Source organism: Mobula hypostoma, chromosome 4, assembly GCF_963921235.1.
Source record: "Mobula hypostoma chromosome 4, sMobHyp1.1, whole genome shotgun sequence".
NCBI classification, from domain to species: Eukaryota; Metazoa; Chordata; class Chondrichthyes; order Myliobatiformes; family Myliobatidae; genus Mobula; species Mobula hypostoma.
In genome coordinates this window covers 97,243,408-97,267,250 of record NC_086100.1, presented here as the reverse complement: position 1 = coordinate 97,267,250, position 23,843 = coordinate 97,243,408, and the positions used below count along the sequence as shown (strand labels likewise).

At 45.2% G+C, this 23,843-nt stretch overlaps 1 protein-coding gene across 1 annotated transcript in view; it reads left to right on the top strand.

The window, feature by feature from the left end:
- dtymk (deoxythymidylate kinase (thymidylate kinase)) overlaps nucleotides 1-23,454 on the top strand; it is a 29,699-nt gene extending 6,245 nt beyond the window's left edge. The window contains exons 3-6 of the mRNA XM_063046234.1: nucleotides 4,690-4,798; nucleotides 6,741-6,831; nucleotides 20,667-20,864; nucleotides 22,796-23,454. Coding sequence (XP_062902304.1) covers nucleotides 4,690-4,798; nucleotides 6,741-6,831; nucleotides 20,667-20,864; nucleotides 22,796-22,906 — 509 coding nt within the window. The 3' untranslated portion in view covers nucleotides 22,907-23,454. The remainder of the gene's footprint in view (nucleotides 1-4,689; nucleotides 4,799-6,740; nucleotides 6,832-20,666; nucleotides 20,865-22,795) is intronic.
- The last annotated feature ends 389 nt before the right edge of the window (nucleotides 23,455-23,843 follow it).

The window sequence follows — 23,843 nt, the reverse complement described above, 5'->3', positions numbered from 1 at the left end:
GTCTATGTTGTTCAAGGCTTGCGATCAGTTATGACCTATGGAAGGCCATTGTGAGAGTGAAAAGGCAATTCCATGTGAAGTTGGAGACACAACAGCTGTGACAGAGTTTTCATGCCATTACTCTACATGCATGACTATGTGGCTTGGCACAGCACAGATGTGTCTATAAATTCACTGATGACACAGCAGATAGTGATGAGAAGGCATACAGGAGTGAAATAGATCGCTGGATGGGTGGTGTTATAACAACCATGCTCCTAATGTCAGTAAGACCAAGGAATTGATTGTGGACTTTAGGAAGGGGAAGTTGAGGGAACACACACCCGTCCTCTTGAGGGGTCAGAAGTGGAGGGTGGGCAGTTTCAAGTTCTTGGGTGTTAACTTCTCGGAAGATCTATGGTACCTAGCCCCAACATAGTGATGTAATTTTGAAGAGGCCATGCCGGCGGCTGTATTTCATTAGGAGTTTGAGGAGATTTGGTATGTCACCAAAGACTAACAAATTTCTACAGATGTATTGTGGAGTGCATTTCAGACTGGCTACACCAATGCCCAAGATTGGATAAAGCTGCAGAAGTTTGCAAACTTGGCCATTTCCATCATGGGCACTAACTTCCCCACCATTGAGGACATCTTCAAGGGGAGATGTCTTAAAAAGGGTCCCCACCACCCAGGACATGCCCTTTTCTTGTCATCAGAGAGAAGGTACTGGAGCCTGAAAACACACACTGAATGTTTTAGGAACAGCTTTTCCTCTCTGCCATCAGATTTCTAAATGGACAATGAACCTATGAGCACCACCTTGGTAGTTATTCTCTCTGTTTGCACGATTATGTAAGGTGATGAGGGGCATTGATCATGTGGATAATCAGAGGCTTTTTCCCAGGGCTGAAATGGCTAGCACGAGAGGGCACAGTTTTAAGGTGCTTGGAAGTAGGTACAGAGGAGATGTCAGGGGTAAGTTCTTTATGCAGAGAGTGGTGAGTGCGTGGAATGGGCTGCCGGTGATGGTAATGGAAGTGGATACAATAGGGTCTTTTAAGAGACTCCTGGATGGATACATGGAGCTTAGAAAAATAGAGGGCTTTGGGCAACCTTAGGTAATTTCTAAGGTAAGGACATGTTCGGCACAGCTTTGTGGGCCGAAGGGCCTGTATTGTGCTGTAGGTTTTCTGTCTATTTATTTATCTATTTTACACCCAGGTATATTTCTTATAACTCACAGAATTTTTTTTGTATTGCACTCTACTGCTGCCACAAAACAACAAGTTTTACAAACATATGTCAGTGATAATGAACCTGATTTATTACTTTCTACAGGGTGAAACCCCATAACATAAATAGCCGTGATCCTTCACTCCCCGACGAGACTGCCATCAGAACATCCTTCGAGAGGGTGAACCCTCACAAGGTGTCAGGTCCCAAATGAGGTACCTGGTAGGGTATTGAAAACCTTTGCTGACCGACTGGCTTGAGTGCTCAAGGACATCTACAAGTTCTCATTGCTGCGGTCAGAGGTTCCCACTTGCTTTGAAAGGACATCAGTCATACTGGTGCCCTAGAAGAGCAGGATGAGCTGCCTCAACGACTACTGTGATGAAGTGCTTTGAGAAGTAGGTCATGGTTAAAATTAACTGAGAAGGGACCTGGATCTGCTGCAATTTGCCTACTGCCACAACAGATCTACAGCAGGTGCAATCTCATTGGCTCTCTACTTGGCTTTGGGTCACCTGGACTAAAATACATACGTCAGGCTGCTGTTAGCAATCACAGCTCAGTACTCAATACTATCATCCCCTCAGTCCTAATCAACGAACTTTAAAACCTGGGCCTCTGTACCTTCCCCTGCCACTGGATCCTTGAATTTTTCATTGGGAGGCCCCAGGACTACTTCATCGGGAGACCACAGACAGAGCAGCTTGGTAGTAACATCTCAGTGACAGACTACACAGGTGCACTTCAGGCATGCGTGCTTATTCCATTGCTTTACTCTCTCCATGATTATAACTGTGTGGCTCGGCACAGCTCAGGCACCATCTATAAATTCACTAAAGACACCACTGTTAGTGGAATTTTGAGTATTGTTGAACAACAGCCTTGCACTTAGTGTCAGCAAGATGAAGGAATTGATTGTGAACTTAAGGAAAGGGAAGTTGGGGGAACATACAGCAGTGTTCCTTGAGGGATCAGAGGTGGGGGAGGGTGAGCAGTTTCAAGTTCTGTGCATCAACATCTCAAGGTTTAAGAGACTTTTGGATAGGTACATGGAGCTTAGAAAAGTAAAGGCCTATTGGTAACCCTAGTAATTTCTAAGGTAAGGACATGTTCGGCACAACTTTGTGGACTGAAGTGTCTGTATTGTGCTGTAGGTTTTCTGTGTTTCTATCTTGGACCCAACATATTGATGCAGTCATGAAGGAGACATACTAGTGGCTGTACTAAGTTAGGAGCGTGAGGAAATTTGGTATGTCACCGAAGATTAGCAAGTTTCTACTGATTTATTGTGGAGAGCATTCTGTCTAGTTGAATCAGTACCTGATATCAATGCACAAGATTGAAAGAGGCTACGGACAATTGTACATTTAGCCAGCATGGAACCAGAACAGTTCATATACCCAAAGTCTACATATTGATGTGGTGAAAGATGGCTTCTGTGAATGTGAGGCAGGGATGGTGGGGTGGGGTGGGGAAGATCCTGTCCTTCAGCTTAGAGGAGATAAGCCAATTCTCTGTAAATGCCAGTGCTGAAAGGTCATGAATCCTTGGCAACGTGTGGTTGACTCAGCTCCCAGCACATTGGATTATATAATCATCCAAGTTTTTAAAAACAATCCATATCCCTTGTATCCTGATGGGTATTGTTGGCTTTTGGACTGAGCACTGCCTAATCTGTTCAGATCTTTACTGGCCTTCCTCTAAAACAACTGCAGCAGCAGAGTGCTTCAGCAAGAAACAAATTGACATGTTCGGTCTCGAGGACCTTAAGGAGAGTTTTTCCCAGTCATTGCCTCACAGACAACCTGATTTCCTAACATCCAGTGCCTGGGAGGGTCCACTATCCTTGGACTGTCCTGAAGGCCACTGCGGTTGGCGTAAGACCATAAGATACAGGAGCAGAAGTAGGCCATTTGGCCCATCGAGCCTGCTCTGCCAATCAATCATGGGCTGATCCTATTCTTGCAGTCATCCCCATTCCACTGCTCTCACCTCATACCCTTTGATGCCCTGGCTAATCAAGAACTTATCTATCTTTGCCTTAAATACACACAGTGACTTGGCCTCCACAGCCACTCGTGGCAACAAATTCCACAGTTTTACCACCCTCTGGCTAAAGTAGTTTCTCCACAACTCAGTTCTAAAAGGACGTCCTTCAATCCTGAAGTTGTGCCCTCTTGTCCTAGAATCCCCTACCATGGGAAATAACTTTGCCATATCTAATCTGTTCAGGCCTTTTAACATTCTGAATGTTTCTGTGAGATCCTCCCTCATTCTTCTGAACTCCAGGGAATGCAGCCTAACAGCTGCCAGACATTCCTCATACGGTAATCCTCTCATTCCTGGAATCATTCTCATGAATCTTCTCTGAATCCTCTCCAATGTCAGTATATCCTTTCTAAAACAAGGAGCCCAAAACTGCGCACAATACTACAAGTGTGCCGTATAGAGCCTCAACATCACATCCCTGCTCTTATATTCTGTTCCTCTAGAAATGAACGCCAACATTGCATTTGCCTTCTGCACAACCAACTCAGCCTGGAGGTTAACCTTTAGGGTGTCTTGCACAAGGTCTCCCAAGTCCCTTTGCACCTCTGCATTTTGAATTCTCTCCCCATCTAAATAATAGTCTGCCCATTTATTTCTTCCACCAAACTGCATGACCATACACTTTCCAACATTGTATTTCATTTGCTGCTTCTTTGCCCATTCCCCTAAACTATCTAAGTCTCTCTGCAGGCTCTCTGTTTCCTTAGTACTACCCGTTCCTCCACCTATCTTTGTATCATGGGCAAATTTAGCCACAGATCCATTAATACCGTAGTCCAAATCATTGACATGTACCACTGTGAGGAGTCTCTTGCACTCTCCCAGTAAACACCAGTATTGTTTTAATGAGAATGGCTAAGAGATCCTGGAGCTGATAAATCACAAATATAGTTAGAGCTTTATTGTCATTGCTGAGGACAACGAGATTGCAGTGCTACTCCATTCAGTGCAAACCACAATACTGGCAATTCAATTACTAACAACACAATGATTAAATTTCTAAAAATGTCATCCAAGTTATTTAGAATGACATCCAACTTACAACTGGATGTAAAACAAAATAGTGTTCTTCGAATTAAAACTTCTACCCCAAGTCACATCCTTGATTCTCGACTACTTCTTTTGATTACTCTGCAATTGTCACTTTAGTACTTTTATGTTGAGGGACTTCAGATTGCAACAATCTTTGCGCGATTCTGGTGTGTGCTTGTATTATCACCGTGCCTGTTGCCTAATTTGTGGTTCATGCAAACAAGGAATTTCATTGCAGCCTTATTTGACAAACTAATCTATACCGATCTAATTAATTACTGTTTAAAATACTCAGCAGTTCAAGCTTTTAGACAAAAACCTCACTATCCCCTTAAGCATGGCATAAGAGTATGACAGCGGGAGATCTATAATTTATTTCTCATTTGATTTCAGACAGAAATACTGAAATTGGGCGCCTGATCAGCTTATACCTGGAGAAGAAGTACAACCTGAATGATCATGCTGTGCACTTGCTCTTTGCAGCTAACAGATGGGAACAAGTGTAAGGTGTTTTATTTAATAATGTAAAAGTAGAAAGAGGAGAGAGGTTTTCTTTTTGGTGGAGTGGGTGCCATGGGCAAAAGTACATCTTAAAATCAGCTACTGATATTTCCTATTCTTGATTTCCTTTTCAATTTGGCCTTGATTTGTATTAGGGTTGGATTAGATCCAGTTTTGTACAGATTAGTCAATGCATCTTTTACCTTAAATGATACTCGGTGTCAATTTAATGTTTATGTCTGGATCAAATGTCAAATAATTAAATCTGGAATATAGAATCAATAACATCTACAATGCTGACCACGCAGTAGTGGTGTAAGTCATTGGGCAACCTTTGCTAACTAATTCTTGCTTTACCAGCTTGTCAATTCTCGAACCTACGCGACTCCCTTGTCCATTTGTCCCTCGCATCCCTTCCCACTGATCTCCCTCCTGTCACTTATAATTGTAAGCAGAACAAGTGCTACACATGCCCTTATACTTCCTCACTCACTACTATTCAGGGCCCCAGACAGTCCTTCCAGGTGAGGCGACACTTCACCTGTGAGTCAGCTGGGGTAATATACTGCGTCCGGTGCTCCCAATGTGGCCTTCTATATATTGGTGAGACCTGATGCAGACGGGGAGATCGTTTCGCTGAACCACCAGGGAAAGGAGGATCTCCCAGTGGCCACATTTTAATTCCACATCCCATTCCCATTCTGATATGTCTATCCACGGCCTCCTCTATTGTAAAGATGAAGCCACACTCAGGTTGGAGGAACAACACCTTATATTCCGTCTGGGTAGCCTCCAACCTGATGGCATGAACATCGACTTCTCTGACTTCCGCTAATGCCCCACCTTCCCCTCGTACCCCATCCGTTATTTATATATACACACATTCTTTTTCTCTCTCTCCTTTTTCTCCCTCTGTCCCTCTCACTATATCCCTTGCCCATCCTCTGGGCTTCACCCTCCCTCTTTCTTTCTCCCTAGGCCTCCTGTCCCATGATCCTCTCATATCCCCTTTGCCAATCAACTGTCCAGCTCTCTGCTCCATCCCTCCCCCTCCTGTCTTCTCCTATCATTTTGGATCTCGCCCTCCCACTTTCAAATCCCTTACTAACTCTTCCTTCAGTTAGTCCTGACGAAGAGTCTCGGCCTGAAACATCGACTGTACCTCTTCCTAGAGATGCTGCCTGGGCAACTTTCATGTGTGTAGTTTGGTAGCATCAGTTGCCAGTCAACATTGTAGGACTGCCTTAGGGACTCCAGCTGCGGATTTTTCCCTTGGGGTTTACTCCCGAAGCCTTCCCCATGAGTAGGTATAGCTGCAGGGCAGCGGAGGTTTGAGATCAGAGTTTTCCTTCTTTTAGATAAGTGCCAACCATGGCTGACAAGCCCCATCTACCCGAAGTAACTGGTTTTAAGGCACCAGTAACCTGCCTTTGCCCCTTCTCCTGTCAGTAGAAACGGTTCTGCTGGGCCTAGTAGCTAAGCCACACGTGAAGGCCAGGAGCTGGACTTGGTTGTCAGAGGCTATTTGAGGCGCTTGCCATTGAGAACATTTAATAGGTAGAGAGAGCTTGTCCCCATTACCACCCTGGTTATAACAAACATAAGGACTGCAGATATTACATCTGGATCATGTACAAGTTCTCTTTAGAATCATGTATCACCCTGGCCAGTGAATTTGCCACTCGTCAGTGGCATCAGTCCTGGAGCTACCAAACTTTATGGTGCTGTGGGAATAGCTTTTCTGCACAGTCTACCACAGTTCATCAAGATGGCTTGCCAACATCTCGCAACATTAAATAGTGATTTTTCTGGGGCAGTTACTTTAATGTGTGGTTGGGCAAAACTTTTGGATTTGTTACTGAATTGCAAATGTTTGTGGGATTTGCCTTGTGTTATAGAAATGTGCTTACAGTTATGGCATTTTTCCCCCTTATATGTTCCAGGTCACAGATTAGAAACAACTTAGAGAAAGGGGTGTCTGTCATTGTTGATAGATATGCTTTCTCTGGAGTTGCATTCACAAGTGCAAAATCAGTAAGTATAATAAAACTGGGCTAAATAGAATTTTGTCCAGTAATGAAAGAGAATAGTGAATTCATAAAATATGTAAATTTTAAGTGAAATGATATCTGACTTTCCATGATGCCTTCAATGCCAATATGACTCAATCATTTATATTTAAAATTGAGGTGCCTAATTGTCTTTGAATTGGAAATGAAAACTATCTGTGATAGATGCGTCTGTCACCTTTGGATGCATGGCTAGAATTAACAATTGCTTATATAGAAGAGTACAACTCATAACATGCTGATCTTGATGCCAATTTATACTGAGTGTCCTCCTTTTGTGTATCATCCATACTGCTCCATTCCCTTCATATTTATGTGTCTTGCTAAAAACCTCTCAAAACGCCCCCAAACTGCCCACTTGACACTATTACCGCTGGTAAGCTTTTCCCGCCACCTGCAATAATAAAGAAAATTTGTCCTTCACTTTGCCTGTAAATTCCATGACCCTGATCTCCTCCCCCCACCCTCTCTGGTTGACAAGTCTACACTGGAGAAAATATTTGGAGACTCTACCCTGTTTACACCTCTCATAATTTTCAAATCCTCCACCAGTTCTCCCCTCAGCCTCCAACGCTGTAAATAAAACAACCCAAGTTTATCAAAAACCTTTATAACTCATACCTTCTAATCCAAGCATCATCCTGCAAAATTACTTCTGCACCCTCTCCACATCCTTCCTATGATGGGGTGACCAGAAATGCAATCAATGCTCCAAGTGCAGTCTGACTGAAGTTTTATTTAGCTGCAGGATGACCTTCTCACTCTTATATTCAACACCCCTACCAATGAAGGCAAGCCTGACATTATTGTGTATTTAATATTTCAGTAGTATCTGGGAGCTTCCTAATCCTCCAAAACCTCCGTACCCCCCTCCCCTAAACCCTAAAGGCTCAGACACTACTAGGGATACCTCGGGCCTGCTTGCCAACTCCTCTCTCACTCAGGCCACCATTGCAACTCGGAGCCCCTTGTTCTGTGTCCGGGGCCCCGCTTCTTTTCCTTCCTGGTCCTGCTGTAACTCAGACTGCCCACAGCTAGCCCTCCCCACTACACCTGACTCAGTGGGAAAAGGGCCAAAGGTCTCTTCCTCAATCATGGGGAAGTTAGCGAAAGGCAGCATGTTCCACATGTGCAGCACATCATCCTTCGAATCCGTATTCTTCCTCATTCCCTCGATCGGTAGCTGCTGTTTGAGTTTCTCCAAACTGAAGCATTTAGCCAGAACTACCCCTTCAGCCTCCTGCAGTCGAGACGTCAGCTTCTTCGGAGACTCCTTCAACTCTCGACACAGCCTCAGTAGTTCTGACTCACGGTTCTTGGCCATCTCAATCCGGGACACAGTTACCCCACCAACTTCTTCCCCATGACCTGAAAAGCAGCAGTTAAAGAATGTTCAGCCTCCGGTTGTTTCTTCCTGATGACGTCTTCCAGGTCAACTTTCAGTTTTTCCACTTCATTTAAACTGTCGATAGTCACCTTCAGGTTCCTTTCAAGTGTCCGCCTCCCTTTTCCGAGATCTGTCCTCCATTTCTTCACCTCCTTGGGAGTGTAGTCAAACTCCTCTCCCTGGGCTCTCGGTTTTCTGTTGGCCTGAGTCAGAACACTTCCTTGATCTTCTCCAACTTGTAAATCTTCAATCTTTTCTGGATTAATTCATCAGTACATGACCGCAGTGTTGGCTTGGAATTCCATTGCTCCTTCTCCACGTTGTCGAGCGTGAATTCCAAGTCTGCAATGGTCGTCCCACAAGTGTGGCACTCAGTCTCTGGCCGGCATTTCTGAGCATTCAGTTCAGCGGTGCAAATCCCCTCTCTCCCCTGTGTCCCATTCTGATTGACGACCTGGGTTTCCATCCCCAGGTCCACCACTGTTTGTTCTAACACCAGGAAGTTCAACTGGTATGTTGGGTTATTTTTCTCACATTGCACCAAACTCCTCTGGCCAAAAACTCCTCCACATTTGACACTTCGCTTCTGTCGCCCGGGCTCAGCCACTCGCCTCACCTCATTGTCCCCCGCAGGCGAATCCAAACTCTAGGCAGTCATCCACATACGCCAAAACTCCACACACCTTCACTTCCCCCATGGTCTTCCTCATGCCCCGCGGGAAGGATTCAGGGGCTCCGGATATGCCCTTGGGCATCTTTTCAGATCGGAAGAATGCTAGGGAACTAATAACGGCCGTCTTCAGCTCAACAGCCGCACTCCTCGGGATCTGGCAACATCCACTCCTCAGATCCAGCACGTTAAACCACGTCACATAATCCGCACTCACGCTGCCTACATCTTCCACGGTGCCAGGGTCCAGTTACCGTGACCTCTCTCTCACTGAGGTGTCTTCAGCAGTCAACTCCCCTCCCTCGTAGTTCGGAGCGTCTACTAAGAGGGTCTCACCCTCAGCTACTTTCCCCAGGCCGTACCACAGCTGGGTCTCGTTTAAATTCGGTACCGGCTCAAGGCTGCTACACATGTCCTCAGAAGCAACTCCACACGCTGGGTGCCCAGACAATGCCCCCATGAACTCCAGGGTCATTAACCAATCATCGTCTTCTGGATAACTACTGGCACTGGTACCCAAAGTCTCCGCTGCCCTTGCAGTTGTCAAGGGTAAATGCTTCAGACACCGGTTGTAAAACGAACTGTACAACAACTTGACCTGCGCCCCAGGGTCGAGGATGGCTTTAGCATCGCTTCCATCTATCCGTAACAACACCCTGGGGCATAGTCAATCTAAGCCTTCAGGAATAGGGTCTTTTCCTTTCGGAAGTTCATTGGTACATTGCTGGGAACACGCTCCCCCAGAGACCCCAAGCCGTTCCCCCGCTGGGCCTCCACTAAGTTTCCCGACATCTCTCTGATCAGCTGAACAACTGAAGGAGGGGCTGATCCCCTGAAATGATCCCCCTGGCACTGCAAGCAATTTAGCCACCCTCCTAGCCAGAGAAGACACACTGAAAACTTTCCCCCCTCTTTTGGATAACTGGCAACTGTCACTACGGAGTAATTGAACCTGACAGTTCTAACACTGTCACCAGCCTGCCTACTCAAACTTTCAACCAATCCCTGTCGCTCTCCCTCAACCGAGCACTGCCACTTATCTAACAACTGAGAGATACGCTCCGCCCACGTCTCGCACGCCTCCGCCCCTCTTGGGGTGAACACTATCCCAAACGCCAGGAGGAGCCTGCCAGAGCTAGAACATTTATTCGCAGACACTACCTCCAAATCAGACCACTCTTTCCTCTCTCTCCCAACAGCATGGACAGCCCCGAGTTCCACCACCAACTCGTCAGCGCTAGTCTGAACTCGAACAGAGACCTCACCCACCATGCATGCAGCAATAACCAGCAACTAACCCACAGAGACACACATTACTGATTTTAACAGGGCAACCATACAGCATACCAGTAGATCCAATCCTGGACGAGCCCCCAAATGTAGCTTCCTGCCCCCCCCCCCCCCCCCGGCCAGCCTCAGGGTCTCAGGGTTGCTCGGCTCGCTGTCGTCAGGGAAACAGCCCTCGGTCCCGCCAAACTGGGTAATAGTTTGTGCGGATGCTGTGTGATGTACCCCACCCTGCCCAAATAACAGACAATACACCAGATACGATTAAATGAGTTACAGTTTATAGATATTACTGAAACTATATAATTAATAGAGAATATAATATAAAAGGAAAGTAAAAGGCTCCACACTTATCAAAATTCAATCTCTTCGTGCACAAACAGTTGGAGCTCAGGACCCTTCTTCACCCTGTGACCCCTCAAGCCACCTCGACTGGCCGCCTGGGACCAACGACGGTGGTCGACCAGACGCTCCACACGAGTCTGTCTCCGTCTCCTCTCCTCACCGAACACCCTGCTCGGGGTCTGACCCCATTAGCGGACTCACAGCACCTGGTCCATCCTCTGTCTCTCTCTCTCCCGCCTTCTCCCCAAAACCCCGCGCGTACAATATCTTACAGACACACCAAAAGCATAACAACTATCCCAATTGGTTCATAACACCTTCTTATCAGTAACGTGATCCAAACAAACTGCTAGCGGGAGGACTTTCTCAGCAGTTAACATAACAAAGAAGCCATTTTACTTAGACTGTGCAGTGACAAAAAAAGAAACCCCTTACACTAGTAATATTGTAAATTTATTATTTGATTAAGCATTCTTGTTCATTTAAATAATTTGTTTTGAATTATATGTAAAGTAGGTGAATTGCATATGTCATGACACTACAATGTAGTAAGTGCGTAGTGAATATAGCTATGACAAATCTTTTGGCTCTCTTGTTAAGTAATGCAGAAACATTTAGAACCACTGTTGACTGCAGAATGCTTTAGGTTTCATAAATTGAGTCAAAAGGAAGGGGAGTCCATTTTGGTGTATGGGGCTGAATCGAAGAGGTTTTCTGAGCATTGTCAGTTCAGTAGTGAGCTTAATGATACACTGAGAGATTGTTTAGTTTGTGGAATCTTACAAGAAAGGATTCAAAAATGACTCCTAACTGAAGCACAACTTACATTTAAAAGAGCATTTAAATTGTATCAATGGGAACAGCAGACAGACACAACTGAGTCGGAGTTAGGAATGAAAGTGAGCATAAACAAAATTGTAACATTTAAACAGAAACCTGCCTGGCCCAACAACTTGTGTTACCGTGTGGCAGGGGCTCACATACATTGGACCAGTGCAGGTTTAAAGGTGAAACTTGCAGAAAATGCAATAATGTAGGTCACATACAAAGAAGATGTTGGGCAGACAAAAATAAATGGACTATACAGTGAAGAGAAAAAGATAAAAAGACAAGTTGCAGTTTCAAAAAGAGCACTAATGCATGCTGCTGATGAAAAATCTGATAAAGATGAGAGTGACACAGAGCTGGGTAGCCTTTAAAATGTAAAAGCTAACAGAAGACCAGCAACATGGCTTACAGCAGAAGTGAACAGCAAATTAATTAGAATGGAATTGGACACTGGCTCTGTAAAAACACGAGAGCATCATTGTGGGGGCATGGGTGGCTTAGACAACTACAATTTGATGGAAATTGTTCACCATTTGCATGGCATATCCCTTGTCATCGAGTCAACTGAAAGTGAATTAAGGTACTGAATGATGCCATAACTGTCTCCATGCCAAACACTATGAACCATTACCCAACAGAGCATAAACAGGTGTTGGTGCCAACCTCTGGTTGGAAAGCATATTGGACCAAGGAAGGACCAAGCTGCTCCCAGGAAATATGAAAGTGACGAAAGCAGTGGTCCAACGACAACAGTTTTTGTTGGCAACGTATCTGAAAAAGCTTCTGATTTGTTAATCAGGCAGTTACTTGCAAAATGTGGTGTTTTAAGCTGGAAGAAGATTCAAGGAGCTTCAGGAAAGTTGCAAGTATTTGGCTTTTGTGAGTACAGGTTTCCCCCGCCATCCGAAGGTAGAGCGTTCCTATGAGACGGTTTGTAAGCAGGAATGTCGTATGGCAAAGAAGCAATTACCATTTATTTATATGGGAAAATTTTGTGAGCGTTCGCAGACGCAAAAATAACCTACCAAATCATGCCAAATAACACATAAAACCTAAAATAACAGTAACATATAGTAAAAGCAGGAATGATATGATAAATACACAGCCTATATAAAGTAGAAATACTTCTCTACAACGATTGCCTGCACAGATCACCGTAGTGAAAATCTCACGCAAGCACTTTCGGCAGAAAATCTCATGCAAGCGCTGTTGGCATAAACGCGCTCTCCAGTAACCTTTAAACTATGAAGCTGCCAAATCTACCAAATAACCCGTAAAAATACACAGCCTATATAAAGTAGAAATAATGTGTTTACAGTATAGTATCACTTACCCGAATCGGGAAAACAGTGCCGAGCACAGTGATGATGGTGTGTTAGACTGAATCGTCGCAGGTTGGGGTGGTGCAGTGGCCCCCACCCTCCGGGCCGCTGACCCGATACATTGCCGCGAAGAACGCAGCGGTAGCCAGGAGGCACACAGCACATCTTTAAGAAAAAAAGCCAAAATAAACATGCTAATTAATTAGGTGCTGCCCGGCACGTAAATGTCGGTCCAAGATCAGAGGCGATTGCTGATTGCATCACCTCTGATCTGGGCCGACAATTACGTGCTAGGCGGCACCTAATTAATTAGCATATTTATTTCGGCTTTTTTCGTAAAGATGTGGTGTGTGCCTCCTGGCTACCGCTGCATTCTCCGTGAATTGGTACAGTATCTGTCCGGGGCCCGGGGGTTGGGGTGGTGGGACATGGGTGTCATTTCATCGTCGATCAGGGCAGGTAGCTCATCTTCTCCTATGACTGCCCACCTCAATGTCGAAGGTCGAGGTTCATCGTCTGATGTGGCAGGCTTGCTCGACTGCTGAGCCTCGCGCATTTTTCTATCACGCAGTTCTTTGTAAGCACTCAAACCATCCTGCAAATATCCCCTAAACCTACGTACCCTTTCAAAATTAAAGTTGTACTTTATCATTGCAGCGAAAATCTCACGCAGTTGCTTCACTTTCACTACTGCATTCGGTTTTGATTGTTATCCTTTCCTCTTCCAATTGCATCAGCTCTTCTATCAGTTCTTGGTCATGGGATGCCAAAGCCTATTCAACATCATCTTCGTCAGCTTCCACAAGCCAAACTCACTTTGTCCTTGCTTCGTTCAACACGATCGAAATGCTTAATTATGTCTAGTTTTACACTGAGTGTAACACCCTTACGAGCTCTTTCAGGCTTTTCTGACACCTTAGAACTCATCTTGCTAATGGCTGCTCAATGCAACGTGTTTAAGCAATGCCATTCCGAATCCGGGGGAGAGCGGTTGCTTGGGGCACGGGCTGCCTTTTATTGCGCGCTGATTTTTTAATCACGCGCTGCCTTTCATCGTAACAGTGAAAACACCTTCTGAAAGCGAAAACAGGGTACTAATGTAGGTCTTTCGTAACGGTGAGGTTTCGTAAAGCAAACGTTCGAAAGGCGGGGGACACCTGTATAAAGAACCAGAATCGTGTGCATTAAGGTTATTGCATGAACTTCAAGTGGGAGACAAAAGCTACTTGTAAAAGTGTATTGAAAGACCAAAGCCCAGCTGGATGAATGGAAGGCCAAACAAGAAAGGAGTCAATGTAGATATGAAAACAGGACTTATCAGATGATGTGGATGAAGAAACCAAGAGGAGAGATCAGATTGTAAAGGAAGCAGTAGAATACTCCTGTTTCCTCCCCACAGTCCAGAGACGTACCAGTTAATAAGTTAATTTGTCATTGTAAATTGTCCTGTGATAAGGCTAATGTTAAGTAAGTGGATTGGTAGGCAGGTGGCTCCTCGGGCCAGAAGGGCCTGTTCCATGCGGTATCTAAATAACTAAGTAAGAATCCATTCATTCGCACCTCGGTTGGTGTTACACAGCATGGAAATGGGCCCTTTGAGCTATGTGTCCATGCTAACAGTTGTCTGCATGAGCTAATCCCCTTTTTCCTGGGTTTTATCCATATCTTTTTAAACCTTTCCTATCAATGAATCTGTTCAGATGTCTTTTAAACATTGTAATTGTACCCATTTCATTCCCCATACAGGTGTCCCCCGCTTTTCAAACGTTCACTTTACGAAACCTCACTGTTAGGAAAGACCTACATTAGTTCCCTGTTTTCGCTAACAGAAGGTGTTTTCACTGTTACAAAAAAAAGGCAGTGCGCGGAAAAAGCAGCCACTCCTCCCCTGGATTCGGAACGGCATTCTAGCCAGCATTGCTTAATCACGTGCCTGTGAGCATCCGTTAGCAAGACGAGTTCTAAGGTATCGGAAAAGCCTAAAAGAGCTCGTAAGGGTGTCACACTTAGCATAAAACTAGACATAATTAAGCATTTCGATCGTGGTGAACGAAGTAAAGACAAAGTGAGTTTGGCTTGTGGAAGTTGACGAAGATGATGTTGAAAAGGTTTTGGCATCCCATGACCAAGAACTGATAGATGAAGAGCTGATGCAATTGGAAGAGGAAAGGATAACAATTGAAACGGAATGCAGTAGTGAACGGACCGAAGTGAAATCGTCCAGTAACTGAACGTGATGCAACTAGGTGAGATTTTCGCTGCAATAATAAAGTACGACTTTAATTTTGAAAGGGTACGTCGATTTAGGGCATATTTGCAAGATGGTTTGAGTGCTTACAAAGTACTGTATGATAGAAAAATGCGCGAGGCTGGCAGTCAAGCAAGCCTTCAGCAGACGACGAACCTCGACCTTTGACATCGAGGCAGGCAGACATAGAAGAAGATGACCTGCCTGCCCTGATTGACAATGAGATGACACCCCAGTGTCCCACCAGCCCAACCCCCGGGCCGCGGACCGATACCGATTTGCGGAGAATGCAGCGGTAGCCAGGATGCACCCAGCACATCTTTAAGAAGAAAGCCGAAATAAACAAGCTAATTAATTAACACACATCAAAGTTGCTGGTGAACGCAGCAGGCCAAGCAGCATCTATAGGAAGAGGCGCAGTCGACGTTTCAGGCCGAGACCCTTCGTCAGGACTAACTGAAGGAAGAGTGAGTAAGGGATTTGAAAGCTGGAGGGGGAGGGGAAGATGCAAAATGATAGGAGAAGACAGGAGGGGGAGGGATAGAGCCGAGAGCTGGACAGGTGATAGGCAAAAGGGGATACGAGAGGATCATGGGACAGGAGGTCCGGGAAGAAAGACGGGGGGGGTGTGACCCAGAGGATGGGCAAGAGGTATATTCAGAGGGACAGAGGGAGAAAAAGGAGAGTGAGAGAAAGAATGTGTGCATAAAAATGAGTAACAGATGGGGTACGAGGGGGAGGTGGGGCCTAGCGGAAGTTAGAGAAGTCAGTGTTCATACCATCAGGTTGGAGGCTACCCAGACGGAATATAAGGTGGTGTTCCTCCAACCTGAGTGTGGCTTCATCTTTACAGTAGAGGAGGCCGTGGATAGACATGTCAGAATGGGAATGGGATGTGGAATTAAAATGTGTGGCCACTGGGAGATCCTGCTTTCTCTGGCGGACAGAGCGTAGATGTTCAGCAAAGCGGTCTCCCAGTCTGCGTCGGGTCTCACCAATATATAAAAGGCCACATCGGGAGCACCGGACGCAGTATATCACCCCAGTCGACTCACAGGTAAAGTGATGCCTCACCTGGAAGGACTGTTAGGGGCCCTGAATGGTGGTAAGGGAGGAAGTGTAAGGGCATGTGTAGCACTTGTTCCGCTTACACGGATAAGTGCCAGGAGGGAGATCAGTGGGGAGGGATATCAGTGCCTGCCTTTTTGTTGGGTTTGTGGAACAATCTATGTTCCGTGCCTATTCTGGTATCTGTCCCCCACTTTTCCTTCGCTACATCGACGACTGCATTGGCGCTGCTTCCTGCACGCATGCAGAACTCGTTGACTTTATTAACTTTGCCTCCAACTTTCACCCTGCCCTCAAGTTTACCTGGTCCATTTCCGACACCTCCCTCCCCTTTCTAGATCTTTCTGTCTCTGTCTCTGGAGACAGCTTATCCACTGATGTCTACTATAAGCCTACTGACTCTCACAGCTATCTGGACTATTCCTCTTCTCACCCTGTCTCTTGCAAAAACGCCATCCCCTTCTCGCAATTCCTCCGTCTCCGCCGCATCTGCTCTCAGGATGAGGCTTTTCATTCTAGGACGAGGGAGATGTCTTCATTTTTTAAAGAAAGGGGCTTCCCTTCCTCCACTATCAACTCTGCTCTTAAACGCATCTCCCCCATTTCACGTACATCTGCTCTCACTCCATCCTCCCACTACCCCACTAGGAGTAGGGTTCCCCTGGTCCTCACCTACCACCCCACCAGCCTCCGGGTCCAACATATTATTCTCCGTAACTTCCGCCACCTCCAACGGGATCCCACCACTAAGCACATCTTTCCCTCCCCCCCTCTCTCTGCATTCCACAGGGATCGCTCCCTACACAACTCCCTTGTCCATTCGTCCCCCCCATCCCTCCCCACTGATCTCCCTCCTGGCACTTATCCGTGTAAGCGGAACAAGTGCTACACATGCCCTTACACTTCCTCCCTTACCACCATTCAGGGCCCCAAACAGTCCTTCCAGGTGAGGCATCACTTCACCTGTGAGTCGACTGGGGTGATATACTGCGTCCGGTGCTCCCGATGTGGCCTTTTATATATTGGTGAAACCCGACGCAGACTGGGAGACCGCTTTGCTGAACATCTACGCTCTGTCCGCCAGAGAAAGCAGGATCTCCCAGTGGCCACACATTTTAATTCCACATCCCATTCCCATTCTGACATGTCTATCCACGGCCTCCTCTACTGTAAAGATGAAGCCACACTCAGGTTGGAGGAACAACACCTTATATTCCGTCTGGGTAGCCTCCAACCTGATGGTATGAACATTGACTCCTCTAACTTCCGCTAGGCCCCACCTCCCCCTCGTACCCCATCTGTTACTCATTTTTATGCACACATTCTTTCTCTCACTCTCCTTTTTCTCCCTCTGTCCCTCTGAATATACCTCTTGCCCATCCTCTGGGTCACACCCCCCCCCATCTTTCTTCCCGGACCTCCTGTCCCATGATCCTCTCGTACCCCCTTTTGCCTATCACCTGTCCAGCTCTCGGCTCTATCCCTCCCCCTCCTGTCTTCTCCTATCATTTTGCATCTTCCCCTCCCCCTCCAGCTTTCAAATCCCTTACTCACTCTTCCTTCAGTTAGTCCTGACGAAGGGTCTCGGCCTGAAACGTCGACTGCGCCTCTTCCTATAGATGCTGCTTGGCCTGCTGCGTTCACCAGCAACTTTGATGTGTGTTGCTTGAATTTCAAGCATCTGCAGAATTCCTGTTGTTTGAAGCTAATTAATTAGGTGCCGCCCAGCATGTAAATGTCGGCCCAGATCACAGGCAATTGCTGATTGTGTTGCCTCTGATCTGGGCTGATATTTATGTGCCGGGCGGCACCTAAATAATTAGCTTGTTTATTTCGGCTTTCTTCTTAAAGATGTGCTGGGTGCGTCCCGGCTACCGCTGCATTCTTCGTGGATCGGTATCGGCGGCCCGGAGGGTGGGGGCCACTGCACCACCCCAACCTCGGACGACTCAGCCTAACACACCATCATCGGTGTGCTCGGTGCTGTCTTCCCAATTCCGGTAAGTGATACTACACTGTACATACATTATTTCTACTTTATATCGGCTGTGTCTTTTTATGTGTTATTTGGTATGATTTGGCAGCTTCATAACTTAAAGGTTACTGGAAAGCGCTTGTGCCGTGTTTTTGCCGAGAGCGCTTGCGTGAGATTTTTGCTACGGAGAACAGCGCGGCAATGATTGTGGAAAAGTATTTCTACTTTATATAGGCTGTGTATTTATCATATCATTCCTGCTTTTACTATATGTTACTGTTATTTTAGGTTTTATGTGTTATTTGGCATGATTTGGTAGGTTATTTTTGGGTCTGCGAATGCTCACAAATTTTTCCCATATAAATAAATGGTAATTGCTTCTTCGCTTTATGACCTTCCGGCTTACAAACCGTTTCATAGGAACGCTCTACCTTCGGATGGCGGGGGAAACCTGTACCTGCGACATTATGTATGGAAAAAGTTGCTCCTTGCTGCTCTTTAAATCATTCCTCTCACTTTAAACCAATGGCCTCTAATTTTAGATTCCCTTATCCTGGGAAAGTTACTGACCATTCACCTTAAATGTTTCCCTTATAATTTTACTTACCTCTCTATGCATCATGGGGGAGAATTAAAACATGTGAATCTTTTCTCTACCCTTTCCAGCTCAGTGCATTCTTTTTATACCCATGTGGCCAGAATTGTAGCCTCATCCATGTCTTTTACAGCTCTAACCTGATGTCCCAACTCTTGTACTCAATGTCCTTACTGATGAATGGTCTTTATAATCCTGGGGACAGATTGTGGCCCATTTTTGCCTTTTATAAAGGTCACTCACTATCTTGTTAGAAATCAGTATGTTCCTGTTCGATAAGATAGTCTGTCTGCACCCCCTATCTCAGCCAGCCTTCTGAGAAACATGTCTCTGCTTTTGTTACCTTACCAAGCTGTCCTGCGAGGTACTCTTTCCACCCTTGTTTAAACTTTAGCTCATACAAACCTATTACTCTATTCTATCATACAACAGTGACAAGGCTGAAGTCACTGATCAACCTTGGCTTCCAATCTCTAACGTCCAGCCCTCCAATCCTCTCAGAACTCTGAACTCCAATTCTAGTCTTGCGTAACCCCACTTTTTAAAAAAGGAGGGAGAGAGAAACCGGGGAATTATAGACCGGTTAGCCTAACGTCGGTGGTGGGGAAACTGCTGGAGTCAGTTATCAAGGATGTGATAACAGCACATTTGGAAAGCGGTGAAATGATCGGACAAAGTCAGCATGGATTTGTGAAAGGAAAATCATGTCTGACGAATCTCATAGAATTTTTTGAGGATGTAACTAGTAGAGTGGATAGGGGAGAACCAGTGGATATGGTATATTTGGATTTTCAAAAGGCTTTTGACAAGGTCCCACACAGGAGATTAGTGTGCAAACTTAAAGCACACAGTATTGGGGGTAAGGTATTGGTGTGGGTGGAGAATTGGTTAGCAGACAGGAAGCAAAGAGTGGGAATAAACGGGACCTTTTCAGAATGGCAGGCGGTGACTAGTGGGGTACCGCAAGGCTCAGTGCTGGGACCCCAGTTGTTTACAATATATATTAATGACTTGGATGAGGGAATTAAATGCAGCATCTCCAAGTTTGCGGATGACACGAAGCTGGGTGGCAGTGTTAGCAGTGAGGAGGATGCTGAGAGGATGCAGGGTGACTTGGATAGGTTGGGTGAGTGGGCAAATTCATGGCAGATGCAATTTAATGTGGATAAATGTGAAGTTATCCACTTTGGTGGCAAAAATAGGAAAACAGATTATTATCTGAATGGTGGCCGATTAGGAAAAGGGGAGGTGCAACGAGACCTGGGTGTCATTATACACCAGTCATTGAAAGTGGGCATGCAGGTACAGCAGGCGGTGAAAAAGGCGAATGGTACGCTGGCATTTATAGCGAGAGGATTCGAGTACAGGAGCAGGGATGTACTACTGCAGTTGTACAAGGCCTTGGTGAGACCACACCTGGAGTATTGTGTGCAGTTTTGGTCCCCTAATCTGAGGAAAGACATCTTTGCCATAGAGGGAGTACAAAGAAGGTTCACCAGATTGATTCCTGGGATGGCGGGACTTTCATATGAAGAAAGACTGGATGAATTGGGCTTGTACTCGTTGGAATTTAGAAGATTGAGGGGGGATCTGATTGAAACGTATAAAATCCTAAAGGGATTGGACAGGCTAGATGCGGGAAGATTGTTCCCGATGTTGGGGAAGTCCAGAACGAGGGGTCACAGTTTGAGGATAGAGGGGAAGCCTTTTAGGACTGAGATTAGGAAAAACTTCTTCACACAGAGAGTGGTGAATCTGTGGAATTCTCTACTACAGGAAACTGTTGAGGCCAGTTCATTGGCTATATTTAAGAGGGAGTTAGATATGGCCCTTGTGGCTAGGGGGATCAGAGGGTATGGAGGGAAGGCTGGAGCGGGGTTCTGAGTTGGATGATCAGCCATGATCATAATAAATGGCGGTGCAGGCTCAAAGGGCCGAATGGCCTACTCCTGCACCTATTTTCTATGTTTCTATGTAATATACCTTGTCTTATTGTTCCTAAAATTGGGTTTTGATGTTACACCTGTATGGGCAAGCTTCACCTCTCCTTTGTTCTGAAATGTTTTCCCAAATAGGGTTTCACCTTGGAGTGGTGCAAGCAAGCAGATATTGGTATTCCAAAACCAGACGTGGTCCTGTTCCTTGATCTTGAACCCTTGGCTGCCATGAAACGTGCAGGCTTTGGTATTGAACGCTATGAAAACCTTGCCTTTCAGGAGATGGTGCATCAGCGGTTTAAAGAACTGATGAAAGATGAGAATCTAAACTGGAAGGTATGGATATTGTAAATCAAAAATGTATAAAGCTTTATAAAGGAAGATTGAGAGCACTATATGTGACTGGAGTGGTTGTAACTACAGAGCTTCATTGAGGACTTGACAGCAAAAACACTGCAGAGGGTCAGAAATAAAAATCTGAAATGCTGGTAATTCTCAGCAGGTCTACGCGGAGAGAGAGACACACACATCATTCTAGTCACATCTAATCTGGACTTTTCTGGACTTTTTTTGTTTTATTTGCTCTGGTTTTAATGAGATCATGTATGTAGAGGAATATGGTTCACAGCTATGGAAGGACAGAAGATGGTTTTCAGTGGGAGAGTTGCTTATGTTCAACAAAGGCATTGGGAATTCCATCCCAGCTTGTCTGTCTGACAAGTGATTTGTAGAAAATGTTAGGCCCTAACTCATCCATTCTAACTTGCCTGCATTTGGCCCATATCCCTCTGAAACTTTCCTATCTGTGTACTTGTCTCAATGCCTTTCCAATGTTATTTACACCTTTACCAACTCTCAACCTCTCTGGCAGCCTATTTCATATACTCTCTCTGTTTCCCCTTCACCTTAAACCTATGCTCTCTGGTTTTAAACTTCCCTACCATAGCATAAGGATTATGACTTTAATAAGGATAATCCTATTTATGACTTTCAATACATTTGTAAACATCTATATGGTCACTCCTCAACCTCCTTTACTCCAGAGAAAACTGTATCAGCCTGTCCATTCTCTCCTTGTAATTTGAGCCCTCCAGTCCTCACACGGATAGACTAGGCTGAAAGGTATGACTCTTTGAGTATGACTGTATAAGTCATTTACTTGTCTAATTTGTGAGACAACTCCCCCAGTACTGGCACCAATTTCCATAGATGTTAGTGAGGAGGACTTTGTGTGATTGAGTGGGCTATGTGACCCTTTATTGTGCTTTAGGCCAGAGCCTGGTGATCTGTTGGGTTTTATTCCTACTGACTTTTCACTGATTTTGGTACAATTGAGTAGCCTATGATAGTAATTGAGGCAGAAACGTATCAGACAACTCTGCAACTAAAACAAAGTTCTGGAAATAATCAGTGGGTTTGCTGCATCTGTAGGAAGAGCAGCTGTAAACACATTTACATCAATACTAACTACAGTATTAGTGGAGGTGGCTAATGGCAGCATTGAGAAGAGTGCATGGCCTGGATGGTGGGATGGTTAGTTAGTTATGGTGGAGGCGGATACAATGGGGTCGTTTAAGAAATTCCTGGATAGGTACATGGAGCTTAGAAAAATAGAGGGCTGTGGGTAACCCTAGGTAATTTTTAAAGTTAGTACATGTTTGGCACAACATTGTGGGCCAATGGGCCTGTATTGTGCTGTAAGGTTTCTATGCTTCCGTGTTACATTTGTAGTACACAGCCACATTAATGGGCACTTTGATGCGGGATGACTGGTCTTCCTGTGGAATACTAGGAATGCAGATGGGTTTCTGTGATACTCTGCTACTATTACTGATGGCAGCTTTTTAATTCCAGATTTATTTAGCTAACTGAATTCAAACTCCCTTGCTACCATTGTGAGTAGAACGAGTCAGTAGATCAGTAATCCTGTAACTTTGTTATCCAGAATATTTAATTCATCAACTTTTGCCAAAATTAGTACATTCAAAAGTTGTCATTCATTGTACGTGGCATTCTATCATATTACAAGATTCATATCAGTTTGTCATCAGTTATTCTTCTGCATTGGGTTCATTGTCCAAACAGTTTGAGAGGTTTTTACATGTGTTCCTTGCCCTTAGAGTCTTTGTGTTGGCTGCAGTTTGTCATCTTGCCTCTGATCCTGTTACTGATCACTTCAAGCCTGCCTTCTCTGATTATTGCGACAAGAAGCAGTCTCTCTTTATTTCATTTAACTATTTGAGACACTTTTTAATATTTTAAAACAGGTGTTGGATGCTTCTCAAAGTATTGACGCCTTGCATCAGGAGATAATATCCAAAGTGGAGAAAACCATAGAAAAAGCCATGGACGAGCCAATCGGAGAACTCTGGAAGTAAGATCTCTTCTGCAGCGACAATAAGACATTTGGTTCATGGAGTTTGTTGGTATTTTCACCATCAAAGTATTGCATCTCCCAGTGCATCTTGTTACTGTGTTACTGTGGAAGGATTTAATCCACAATGTGGTCATTTTGTTTATCAGTAATTAGGTCATTGAATGTGAGTCCAGTATCTTTCTCTGTGATGACGTGTTTTATTTTGATTTTTCCTCCATTCTCTCCTACCTTTGAACTTGCATTGCATACCACCTCAGTTTCACTTTCCTGATGATGAAAGTGGATTTAGATTGTTAACCAGCTCTCCTATCCCAGGGATGTGGACTTTTTTTGTATTCCAGATAGTAAATGCAATAGGAGACACGAGACTGCAGCTACTGGAGATCTGGAGCAACACAAAGGAACTGGAGTGGAGGAACTCATCCATGGAAGGAAACGGACAGTTGACATTTTAGACTGGAGCCCTTCATCAACAATGGAAAGGAGGAGGGGAGATGGAAGGTATAGAGGAGGAGTTTGGAGGAGCGAGGAAAAAAACAGCACGGTTCAGGGGAGGGGAGAGGATTGGAGGGGTTAGGGGAGGTGGGGTGGGAAAAAGAGGAGGGTTTAGAGAAATAAAGGGGATGCTGGGTAGGGGAGGTGTGAGAGACCAGGGTGGATGGGGAGTAGTGGGTGGAAGAAGAGGAGGGTTTAGAGAAATAAAGGGGATGCTGGGTAGGGGAGGTGTGAGAGAGCAGGGTGGATGGGGAGTAGTGGGTGGAAGAAGAGGAACAGTAGAACTTAGTTGCAACGTGAGATCTCTTAGCCTGGAGGTTGCTGAGGTACAGGCACTACAGTTTCAAACCTAGATTTGGAGTCCTAGGCTCAAATATTTGTATGTCCCTCTCACTTCACACTTAAAAATTGCTGGTGAACACAGCAGGCCAGGCAGCATCTAT